The sequence below is a fragment of the Echinops telfairi genome, unplaced genomic scaffold (genome assembly GCF_000313985.2).
Source record: "Echinops telfairi isolate 266 unplaced genomic scaffold, ASM31398v2 ScPeMD7_7469;HRSCAF=8507_1, whole genome shotgun sequence".
Classification (NCBI taxonomy): domain Eukaryota; kingdom Metazoa; phylum Chordata; class Mammalia; order Afrosoricida; family Tenrecidae; genus Echinops; species Echinops telfairi.
In genome coordinates, this window is record NW_022111373.1 from 86575971 (window position 1) to 86589299 (window position 13329).

General features: G+C 37.0%; 1 protein-coding gene across 1 annotated transcript in view; it reads left to right on the forward strand.

The window, feature by feature from the left end:
* The window catches only part of ADAMTS6 (ADAM metallopeptidase with thrombospondin type 1 motif 6), a 311582-nt gene that overhangs the window by 221854 nt on the left and 76399 nt on the right, over positions 1-13329 (forward strand). The window contains exons 17-19 of the mRNA XM_045285404.1: positions 3506-3639; positions 5090-5213; positions 5747-5827. Of these exons, the coding sequence (XP_045141339.1) occupies positions 3506-3639; positions 5090-5213; positions 5747-5827 (339 nt within the window). The remainder of the gene's footprint in view (positions 1-3505; positions 3640-5089; positions 5214-5746; positions 5828-13329) is intronic.

A 13329-nucleotide genomic window follows, 5' to 3' on the forward strand; every position in this document is an offset into this window, starting at 1 on the left:
GAAACTGCATATTCTTTTATAACTCAGCTCTTATTGAGATACAGAACATTACCAATACATTCAGAATTCTCCTCATCCTCTAAGTTCTTCCCAATGGCTGCCTCTACTTTCTCATTCCAAGAAGTCACCATTTTTCTGATTTTTTTTCTCCCTACAGATTAGTTTTGCCTATTCTAGAACTTCATGCAAATGAGATCATGTCACACAGAATAGTGTTTCTGAGCTCCATGTCCGTCGTTGCATGTAGATATAGCTCATTCCCCGTGATTGCTGAGCAGGAGCCCATTGTGCCATTTTGCATTTCCACGATCATATTTATGGACATCTGGGCTAGTCCTAATGTTTGGCTGTCATAAGTAAAAGTGCTAGGAATATTTCTGTGGAAGTCTTTTTGTGGAAATCTGTTTTCCTTTCTCTTAGATAAATATATAGGGATGGAATTGCTGGGCAGGAGAGTGGGTGTACATTCAGATTTAAAAGAAACTGCAGGTATTTGTCTAACACGGTTGTTTCATTTGATGCTCCCACCAAAGAGTATAAGACTGCATTCATTTCTCTCCAGCATTTAGTCACGTCAGTCAGCTGTGGGCACAGAGTGGCATCTCAGTGCAGTTTTAACTTGCGTTTTCCTGATGATTGAATATGTCCATTTACATGGTATTGGTGTTGTCTGTTCAAAGCCTTTGCCTAGGCTTTCATTGGGCAATTTATCTTTTGGCTCTTGAGTGGAAATGACCTATCCAATATGGTTGGTGAATATCTTCTCATAGTCTGTGGCTTTCCCATTACTATTTTAATGGCATTTTTGGATGGAGATATGTTTCCAGTTTTCAAGATTGCCAGATTATCAATACTTTTTGTTTCTTTCATGGTCACTATGTTTGTGCATATCTGACAAGTGTTTAGCTACCTCAACTTACAGAGACATTTTCTTATGTTTACTTTTATGGTTTAAATTTCCACATTTAGAACGACTATACATCTCAAAATATTTTTGCCCTATGGCATGTATTTGCAGCAGACGTGTGGACTCTCTTAGTTTGTTTTTCTAATATTTTTATCAACTCTTTGCCTGCACCACGTAGTCTGGATTATTACAGCTGTGTTTTTAGCCTGAATGCAGGTGGTGTAACAGATCTTTTTCAAGAATTGTTGTTTTTTAATATCCGAAGTCCCTTTCATTTTCATATAAATTTTAAAATCAGTTTGTTAATTTTTATTACAAAACTCAATGACCTTTTTGGCATTTCATCACTTCCGTAGATCAAGTGAGGAGAGCTCAGAGATGAACAATATAGAATTTTTCCATTAATTAATATAGGATATCTTTTCTTTTTTATATTTTTAATTTTTAAACACTATATTTGTAATGTTTGTTGTAAGGAATTGTGCTAAATCTATTCCTGAATAATTTTTGCATTATTGTTAATGACATTATTTCCTTTTTTTCCAATATGTAAACATATAACTGATTTTATATATTAGCCCTATATATTTGACCTCTATAAATTATTTTATTTTAATAGCTGTTTTATAGTTTACTTATGATTTTCTTTTAAACAGCCTGATTATATGGCCACAGAAAAGATTTTAGTCTTATGCTTTTAATTTTTTTCTTGCCTTAATGTTAGGCTAACCGCAAGGTTAGCAGTTCGAAACCCCAGCTGCTCTATGGGAGGAAGATGGAGCCTTCTACTCCCACAACGAACCACCATCTCAGAAGTTCACAGGGGCAGTTCTACCCTGTCCTACAGGGTTACTATGAGTTGGCTTCGACTTGATGGCACAGTAAAAAGATATACAAATTGTTCTGAAGAATTTAGACAGTCCACAAAGGCAAGACAATACAATAAATAACATATGTATATATAAACTTAAAAAAGTTCATGGAAAATTCTGTTATCTTTAATTCCATTTTTCCAGAAACTTGTGGAAGGCAGCTCCCCCCCCTCCGCGCGCGTGTGTGCATGTGTAAAGAAAACTCTGAAGGAGATGGATTCACGCAGTGGCTTGACCAATGGCTCACAGGACTGGTAGCTTTTCGTTCTGTTGACCATAGGTCACTCTGAGTGGTCATGACGCAACAACACCTAGCAACAACAAAAATCTGCCAACGCATCTTATTTTGTGTATGCGATTCAGTGACATTAATTATTTTTATCATGTGATGCATCCATCACCACTATTTGATTCCAACATTTTCATCACTCTTAACGGACACTCACATGGGCCAGAGGAAATGATTCTTTCCTCCTCCATTCTTCCTCTCATAACACCGAATAGACTTTGCCTTCCGTAGATCTTCCATATAAGTGGGATAACACAATATTTTCCCTTTTATGACTCTTTTTCCCCCCTCAACATAATGTTTTCAAGGTTCATCTATGTTGTAGCATGTATTAGGTAGGATTTCATTTCTCTTAAGGGCTTATTTCCTTGTTCTACATTCTTTTCATCCATCCATCTGTTGATTGATACATAGGTTGTTTCTGTGTTTTGCTACTGTGCCTATTGCTGCAATGGTCTCCTTACATTACTGCTTTCAGTGGGTTTGCGTCACATGGTAATTCTGCATTTAACTTTTTGAGTAATCAATACACTTTTCCCATAGTAGCTATACTATTTTTTATTTGTTTGGTTTTGATCTCTTTCTAATATACTATTAAGAGAGTGTTTCCCAAAGGGGGAGGGAGTGGAATGATTGAGAAGGACTGCATTATTGACTATAGGACAAAAGTTTTCATTGTCAGGGGCCACTGAATAATTTCTTTCTGAAAAGGGCTAGGCCTAATAAGTTTGGAAACTTATGCTACAAAACTGTGATATGTATTTTTTTAACTGAAATTATTTATGCCTATTTTCATTTCAACTTTTACAAATAGAAATTTCAATTACCTGAAAACGCATTCATTCACAAAGCAAAATTAGGATTGCTTTCAATACTCAAATTTAATGCTACATTTAATATTCATCTTAAAATCATTCATACTTAATGCTATTATTAATTCTATCTTTGATTTCACTACCTTATAACAATTTATCCTTTTGTGGAAAATAAACTTATGGGATAGGATATGTTTTAGCGGAATACAAATTTAATTAATTTTACAGCTAATGTATCCTTACTAGAAATAGCAGGATTTTTGTAGTAGCTTCAGTAACAAATGACATTGTTTATTAGGTATCTCCATTTGTGATAAAATAAAATTATCTTAAGTGTTTAATGAGCTTTATCCCTTGGTTTGTTTTAAAAATAATTTTTATTCAATTTTGCAACATGCAGGTACTTTTACTGCTACCCCTTTTGACTAAAATATATTGGAAACATTTCCATTTTAAATCTTAAAACTGCTCAGCATGTTCTTATTCAATGAAAATAATCATTAAACTTTAGCAATGGAGACAAGAGATGACGATACGAATTGTAAGATTTCTGTAGATAAGATTGAATCACTATTTGTTAGTGGAATCACCTATTTATTTTTCTTCTACTATGTTTATCCAGGTGGGGTAAAACCTTGCGCATTAAACTGCTTGGCTGAAGGTTACAATTTCTACACGGAACGTGCTCCTGCGGTGATTGACGGGACTCGGTGCAATACGGACTCCCTGGATATCTGTATCAATGGAGAATGCAAGGTTGCTCGGATTGTGCACTTCTCTCATTTTTGTTGATGTCTTGAGACTTTGTCTTTTTCTGAGACAGCAGATCCTAATTCATACCATATTTGGTTTTAAGGAAGAGAGTCCGTTGTAGAGAAATCTCATTTTCTAGTAAGGATGACAATGTATGTTGTTCAAGGTAGAAATTGCCCGTTCATATTCTAGTGTCATGTTACAAATTTATCTGGGTCTTTGATTGTGTATGCAGTGGTTGTGAGAGTTTTGAAAATATTTTGGACTTAAACGTCTGTTCTTCTTTTGTTCTGTTTACAAATAAGTTGACAGAAAAAAAGAGAAAGCAGGGATTCAACTCTTATTCATATGGGTACCATATGCTTTCTTTGGAAGATTATTTGACTTATTTCAAGGCATAATTTTCATAAAAGTGTGAAACAGCTATGCTCTTCCTATTTTGTCTCATTTTCAAGCAGTTATAATGGTTTTAATTATAAAGTTAGTCTTTACCTTATTGAAACATTTGCTTTAGAGAATGAGCCAGACTAGCTGGGAAATGTCAAAGCTATCCTTGCCATTTTCTCAGACTTGTGTGTGAATCTTATCATAATCAGAAAAGGCGGTAGGTAAGCACAAAGTCCAGTGTTTTCACAAGTTCATGTTTGTTTGTCTTTCACTTTAAAGAGAAACACAAAACATCCCTAAAAATTGGGAAAGAACAAATAAAAACATTGTCTACTTAAGCCTTATGAGTTTCTTGCAAGAGTTTCTGTCCTTCTGGTTATTTCTCTCCACATTTATCTAATGATCCAGTTTTTGTAGATTTGCTTTATTTCTTTGAATGAGACAGTTATTTCTGTGGCCATGTCCAATCTTATTCAGATAACATAGACCGAGATAGAGATTTAATTCATACACTATCTGCTTTATATTAATAGCAAGGGGTCAAATGTGCAGTTGCAAAGTACCGAAATGTTCATATAATCTATACTTATAGCCCACAGTTATAGGATGGTATGCAAAACTGGGGGTGGTGTATCAGTTTCGTAAATCCCAGGCTCCTGTCTCCTATCTCTTTTATGATAACCCTGCAAAGGACTTCCACATCTGAAACCTGTCTCATTTTTACTTAGTCCTTGCATTTCTTGATGGAGGCATAAGTAAGAATCTGTTGCTAACAAATTCCACTAATTATGAGTTGAAGCACGATACCTGTAAATGAAGAACTCAATGAGAGATGTTGGCAGACATTCCGGAGGGGTTGGAGTTTCTTTTTTCTTAAACTTATGTGTTGAGACCTATTAACTAGGACTTACAAGAGAGCTGAAAGTAAGGAAAAAAGAAAAAAAATTGGTTTCGATTTCCTTTACTGGGAAAATAAATAAATAAATAAGTGACATTTATTTGATTCGCTATGGTTTCGAGCCTTCTTCCTATTTTCGACACCCTGAATATTCTTCTCTGTTTTCAGCATGTAGGCTGTGATAATATTTTGGGATCTGATGCTAGGGAAGATAGATGTCGAGTCTGTGGAGGGGACGGAAGCGCATGCGACGCCATTGAAGGCTTCTTCAATGATTCCTTGCCCAGAGGAGGTGAGTGCGTAGAGAGAACTCTTCCTCACACCTCTGGTGTACTTGGATTAGCCAAAATCGGAATTTTCCAAACTTATTTTAAATTGTCTTTATGTAGACAGACAAGCTTATGTTTTTCCCAAATTGCTGCTAGTCCTGTCGAGTGCTAAATGTGGCTTTATGTCAGATATTTTAAGGAAATAGTGTTTCCTCTCAGCTTAATTTCATTTAGCCACATATCTTTTTGGTATTCATTCTCACAGAGCACTGATGGGAGGGTCCTGTGTGGAGGAAAAACCCAAAACCCACCCAACCAATATGGCACACGCGGGGCTTTAAAGCTCTTGAGATAACTTTAGAGAAACACAAGAGTACTCTAGACGTAGTCCTGAAACCCAAAAGGGGCTTTACCTGTATTTCCTGGTTTACCAAATATAAAGTCACTGGAAGATTGGAAGGCTAAGAAAATGGTTATAACTGACGGGTTACTAAGTCTTTGTTTTCTGGCCAAACGTGTAGATGCTGATTATTACTGGTTATCTTCTGTGTTCCAGGCTACATGGAAGTAGTGCTGATTCCAAGAGGCTCTGTTCACATTGAAGTCAGAGAAGCTGCCATGTCAAAGAACTATATTGGTAAGTAGCATATTTTGCTGGGCTTTAAAATTTAATGAGGAGAAGCAGCAGAGTTTAATGAAAGAAAAGGCATACTACTTTGAGGTGGAATATTTTAGGCTAAAATGAAGAAAGTGCCAAGTTTAGGAACACATGTAAATGCTAAAAGGAAGTTGATGGTTTACAGCTTAAACTTCACTGTGATAGTTATTTTATTACATTAATTTAATTAGGATATAATATACATATAATTAATATATCCACTAGTGGTCTATAATTCAATAATAATTGATCATTAAATTTATACACATATACACCACAATTAAGATATAGGATAGTTCTTTGACACCAAAAATTCTCTCATTTTTTCCTGAGGTCAAATCCCTTGGCCTTCAGCAAACACTGGAATTTCTTGGACTTTCTTGGAATTTGATATAAATGGAATCATACTATATATGCTTTTTATTTCTCAGTTTTATTGCTCACTATAAGGTTTTGAGATTTATTTGTTGAGTATAGCCAAAGTTCATTTATTTTAATTTCTGAAGAACATTCCATTGTATGGATAAACCACAATTTGTTCATCCATTTACCTGTTGACGGATATTTGGGTCATTTCCGGTCTTTGACTACTGCCAATAAAACCACTTTCATTTATAAAAAAGCCTCTATGTGAACATAGATTTCATTTCACTTGGGTTGAATCCTGGACTAGGAAAGGCTAATTTATATGAAAAACACCTATTTCATTTTGTAAGAAATTTCCCAAAGCAGGCGTAACACTGTTTATTCTCATCTGTGATGCAGAACTACATCTTGTTGACACAGTACTGTTAGTCTTTTAGATTTTACCCATAGAGATATTGTTTATGAAAAGTATCAAAGCAAATATTTTGTCTATTAAATTTTCACAAGTTGGATTGTTAGGGTTCTTGATGTATTCTGGTACAAGTAGTTAGCAAAAATTTGTTTCTAAAGAGCTTCCCCCAGTTTGTATCTGCTTTCCCTACTTTTTGTCTTCCAATTTGGGGGAAATTTACCATTTTTATTTCATACTTACTAGTAAGAGTGCAAAGATTGTCGTTAATGCTGCTTCCTGAAGTTTTATTCTCTTAACTTTTACATTTGGCTATATAGCTAGTTTTGAGTTAATTTTTTTTTATAAGGGAGGAGCCTTGATCATGTAGTGGTTATGAGTTGGGCTGCTAATCACAAGGTTGGCAATTCAACCTCACCAGCAGCTCCTCAGGAGAAAGATGAGGCTTTCTACTCCCATACAGATTTATAGTCTTGGAAACCTACAGGGGCAGTTCTACTCTGTTCTGTAACCTCACTATGAGTTGGAATTGACTCGTTGGCAGGTTTTTGTTTGTTTGTTTCTTTGTTTTCTTAATTGAGGTATTAGGTAAGGAGCCCTGGTAGCATTATGGATTAGGTGTTGGCTGCTAATGCAACGTTGGTAGTTCAAACTCACCAGACACTCTGAGGGAAAACGATAAGGCTCTGGTAAAGATTAACAGGGTTGTAAACCCTATTTAGGATTGCTATGAGTTGGAATTTACTCAATTGCAGTGGATTTGGTTTTTGGTTTAAAGTATAAAATAAGAGTTGTGGTTTAATATTTTATATGTAAATATTCAATGCCTCTAAGCATATATATAGGAAGTCCTGGTGGCATGGGGGCTTATGACTTGGACTGCTTACTACAAGGTGAGCAGTTCAAATCCATCAGTTGCTTCCTGGAAGAAAGATGAGACGTTCTGCTGCAGTAAAGACGTACAGTCTTGGAAACCCAAAGGCTCACACTGAGTTGGAATAGACTCAGTGGCAGTGAGTTATAGCACCATGTTGTAAAAGTTGTAGCAAAAATGGTGTGGGGCATCATCTGACCTCTGACTTCACAAGGGGGAGGGAGAATCAAACTCAACATCAGCCCAAGACTGATTCCTATGTGATTCCTTTTTAACCACCTCTGCCACCAACCGGCCTTCCCAAGGCACTTTCTGCTTCCCTCCTGGGTTAGATAATCCATTGCAGTGACCACACAGAACTCACAGACAGTACTGAAAATCATGGGATTTATTAGGGAAGTTAGCAGGCTACATTTCGGGGTCAGAAATGCTCATGATATAGTTCTTCTGGTCAGAAGCACATCGTCTCAGCAGTGCCACAGCTGTGCTTCTCTCTCATCCTGGGTCTCTTAAACCAGCGACCCCTTGGCCTCTGCCCTCAAGTGTTACAAAGCTCCTTTAGTGATGCTGCTAACTGCCCAGAGGGCACTCCACTCTTCCCTGAAAGTCAGCCCAAAGGCACTCAGCTCTAGCTTCAAAGGCAGCAAACCTAGCTCCCCGAATAAGTGTCCAAAGGCAACCCACTCTGCAAATGAGCCTCCTGCCCAAAGGCACTGAGCTTCCTTGCTCTGTGGGCCAAGAGGCCTACCACTCTGTCTCCTGATTTTGTTGTTCATGCCTTTGCTGCCAACACTTTTCTCCTCTGTTTCTATTTCATAGCTCTCTGTCTGATGGATAAAGGAGGTACACAGAGATTTCAGCACACCAGGATTTCAGGGTCAAAGAACACTTCTCACTCCTGATTCTTCTTTCCTGCTAGTAGTGAGATCCCTCTTTCTGCTTCTGAAATGGCTCATTTTTAACCCAGACTGATGCCAACTGACCAACCCTTCCTTAAAGTTCCAAGTTTCTTAACAATCATAATTAACCTTATTAACAATCACTCACAACTGACTCATACAATCCTATCCACATCTTCCTTCTATTAAGGAGATCCCGTAGGAAAAGAAATAGACTCAGTCTTCATGGATCTACTCAATACTCACTCATTTGGTGAGAGTTGCACAGTGACCAAAGAGCCATATCAAATAATTCACTGCATGATAGCTCATGTGTTTTTGCATTATCTTGACACCTTTGTCAAAGATCCACTGATCTTGTCTTCCTGATATTTTGTTTCCATGGCTAGACATTCCATTGGTCCTTTAACTTTTTGGAGGCAGTTGTATAACAACTTAGTTTGTTAATCAACTGTTAATTTTCATCCACATTGACTGTAGGGATTTTAATAAAAATAATAACATATGTAACCAATGAACAGATTTTGTTCAATCTTCATCCTCATTACATTTTCTGAACAACTGTGCATGGATACAGTATGGGACATTCCTTATTTCCTTGGCCCAGGCAACTTTGTTTAGTCTGATGTCAATACACACATCTGGCATTCTTATTTCCCTCATGGCAAATTTCCAGGTCTCCTTGAGTATCCTTTTGAAGCCCACTCTATGGAAAGGCTCATGGATGTTGACGGTGCGCTCTCTGGATACCACCTCAGCGGTATTGAGATGACTTTTCTTCATCTCACTACTCTTCTTTTCAAGAACCGTTGTGTTGGGGTCAGATTGGAAAGGAAGAGCTCAATGGATTGTCCTTGCTGATTCTTCAAGATGTGTGTATCTGTGGTGTATCTTTCCATTTCTGGAGCACATCTATTTGAAAGTTCTTGTCTGCTAGGTGTCTCATCACTAGAATTTCTGGATCTGTTTCTTTTGCTTAATTTTCTTCTTCATATGGGTCCTATTTTCCTGCTTCTTTTCATTTCTCATTGTTGTCTATTGAGGCTATTGGTTTGTCAATTGCCTGGATTTTGTTTTCTTCCTTTAAAAAAAGCTGTATATCAGCTTGGTTTTTTTCAAATAATGTGTTAGTTTGGGTTCTCTAGAGGAGCAAAACTAGTGAAGTGTTTATATCAAGAGGTTTTTTTCAAGAGGTTTATATCAAGAAGCAGCTCACAGAGTTGTAGAAGTAGGTAAAACCAGTCTGGTTCAAGTCAAGTTCCTCCCGACTCATGTAGCTATGGAAACGGATGAACTGGAAGCGGCCGACAAAAAGAGGTGAAGGGGGCACAGGCTGGTAGATGCAGAGGTAAACAAATCTGAAGTTAGCCAAATGAATCCACCATTGGTGGTCCACTGATAGCTCCTAGGATCAGCAAGTGATGTCACAGGAGATTGAGGAACCAGACACAAGATCCAGTTCCAACAGAAGGCAAAGGGCCAAAGAAAATTCGGCTCTACTTGGCCTCTCCCTCATACAAAAAGCCACACCCCCAAAGAGGTGTCATTGAACTATAACCTGATTGATTGGTTGGCTCCACCATTACCCCTACCCAGGAGTGTCTGATTGATATAATCCGTAATCATCACAGATTGTTATGGAGCTTTGTTTGGGTGAATTCAGAAAAGCCTTTATTCTAGAACTTGATTAACCTGCTACAAAGGCATGGTTTTTCTTCAGTCTCTTGTGAATGTCGAATGGCTGAATCCTGTTTACAAGTCCTCACTAGTCTTTTATTTGGTTTGGTGGAATTGCATCCTACATCCAGATTTAGTATTCAGCAACAGATTCTCTTCTTCAGGTCAAGTTCTGTGGTGACTCAAATTTCAGATATCCAGTTTTTCCAACCGCCAAATCTCTGCATTTTTAACTCATTAAAACCATCATGCTCTTCATGGTTTCCCCTTTCTTTGCTGCCTCCAGGAAGAACGAAAGGCAACAGTAGGGCTTTCTTTCCTTCTCTCTCTCTCTCTCCCTCCTATATCACACCTCACCCAGTCCTGTCCAATGTTTAAGCATACTGGTTCATGTATTTTGTGAGTTTTTCTAATTGCTTACATTGAGAGTGCATGCCCAATACTAGCTCTTCCAACACAGAAAAAAAGTGGAAGTTCTCTTTGATGTTTGATCCTTCAGGTAATATAACATAAGACAGATTTAGGAGTTCCCTAGAGGCCCCTAGGGAGACTTGAATGAATTTCTCATTCCCTTTAAAAATATCTACTTTCCCCTAAAGCTTTTAAAAATAAGAGCTCATCTAGAATGTGTTCTCCAGATAGAACACCTGTATCATCAGGCTCTTCTTTATTTCAGATGCCTCTTATTTTTATGCCATCATTTTCTATTGTCTTCTACATTAGCAAAATTCACAGCAAAAATGAGATATCTATCTTAATTTCCCACCCATAATTCCATAGCCTCCTTTCATAATCAATTCTTGTTCAGTCTTTCTTAAATACTTGGGTTTTTTTCAGCAAGTTAGGTAGTGGTAGCAATGATTAGATATCCCTAACATCAACAACCATCATCTGTCTGTCAGTTTATCATACTGTGGTGGCTTGCTTGTTGCTGTGAGACTAGAAGCTAAGTCACTGATATTTTAAGAACCAATAGGGTTATCCCAAATGGACAAATTTCAGCAGAACTGGTAGACTAAGATATATTGTGAAGTAGGAACAAGTGAACAACTTCATTAAAATTAGCCACAGAGCACTTATGAGTATCAACGAGCCTTATTTGGTGCAGTGCCAGAGATGAGCTCTTCAAATTGGAAGGGACTAAAAATACAGCAACTGGAGTAGAGCTGCCTCATCAAAGTAGGGTCAACTTAGTGATACTGATGAAGTAAAACTTTCTAAACCAATTTACCACTTACCAATTTGACTTCATTCAAAATGAGAAGAAACACCTGCAAACATCAACTAAAAATTGAAACATGGAATGCACAAAGTATGAATCTATGAAAATAAGGCATCAAAACCAAAATGGAATAGCTAAGACTAACTTCCTTGGCTTTATTAGGCTGAAAAGGACTAGTATGGGTCATTTTTTAAGTAGGAAATCATATGGTTTATTATGCTAGAAATGAGCAATTGAAGAGAAATGATGTCACATTATTGTCACAAATAGTACTGACAGTTATATCCTGAAGTGTAATGTTGTCTAATGGGATAATATCCATGTGTCTACAAAGAAGACCAGTTAATGCAGCATAAAGCAATTTTACAAAACCACCATGGCAGTCAATAATGAAGAAATTATTCTACCAACTTTTGTAGTGTAAAATTGATCTAACATGCAATCAATATGCATTTGTATTTGCTGACAATTTAAATGTGAAAGTTGGAGGCAAAAGGACAAAATCCATGGTTTGAAAATATGACTCTGATGATAGAAACGATGCTGGAAATCACATGATAGAATTTTGAAAAACCAACAACTTCTTTGTTGCACATATGTGAACGGTGATTATACATGTGAATCTTGACAGATGAAATAAGTAACAATCAAATCAAGAATATCTCTGAGTACAGACAATGGAGACTCTAAATATCATCAGCCAAAACAAAGCTCATGTATGAGCCTTGTGTATATCCCACATTAAATTAGAGGCCATCCTCAGAATAGTTTAAAGTCATTTAACAGTAATGATTAAAGAACATTGTGGGCTGGCATCAAGAACATCATACATGAAAAAGGCAAAATTTGAAAAACCAGACTTACTACCATAATCAATTCCAACTGATAGTGACTTTATAAGACAGGGTAGAACTGTTCCTGTGAGTTTCTAAGACTAATTATTTATGGGAGTAGAAAGCCTCGTCTTTCTCCCAAGGAATGGCTGGTGGTTTTGAACTGCTGACCTCACAGATTATAGCCCAACATGTAGCCACTTTAAAAGGACAGGAAAAAAAGGAAAATGAATGTCAAAGGAGACTCTGAAACTTGTTCTGGGATGTAGACTAGCTAAAGCAAATGGAAGAAATGAAGTAAAAGTGCTGAAGAGAAAATTTTAAAGGGAAGCTCGAGAAGAGAAAGTATAATATTATAATGACATGCACAAAGACTTGGAATTAGAACAACATGCTCAGTATTTCTCACACTGAAAGAATTGAATAAAAAATCAAGTTTGGATAGGGGAGGGAGGGGGGAAATGAGCTAATATCAAGGGCTCAAGTAGAAAGAAAATGTTTTGAAAATGATGATGGCAATATATGTACAAATGTGTTTGACACAATGGATGGATGGATGGATTGTGATAAGAGCTGTAAGAGCCCCCAATAAAATTATTTTTTTAAAAAGAAGTTCAAACTTCTAGTTGGAATATTCAAGGGTTCTATGGGCAAAACAGTGAATGATACAGGAAACATCAAAAGAAGATGGAAAGATAAAGTTATAATGATGCCCTAAAGTGAACCAGATAACTTTTAAAATTATAGACATATGAAAGGACTTAGGGCTCACACTTAATTCTAGCACAATCTAAGAACAATTATTTCTACTTGATGCTCACCCTTATGAAAAGATCACTGAAGATAAAAGTGCTACAGCAGAGCATGGTGAAGAAGCTGATGGTGCCTGGTTATGACTGGTGGTCTTAAAGCCCTGTCTTAAAACAAACAGCCCTTGATTAAGCACGACTAGGCCTCTTACACCCTCCTTGCTACTTATTTTGGATCATTTGTTGTTCCCTTGTCCCTGGGTTTGTTAACACCATGTCCTTTCCGGCACATCCCCCAATGTAACTGAGAGGAATTACTGAAATCCAAATGAAGGCTGAGCATGATAGTGGGATAAGAGGAAAGTCAAAGGAAATAGAGGAAAGAACTAGGAGGCAAAGGGCATTTATAGAGGTCTAAATACAGGCATGTACATATGTAAATATATTTATCT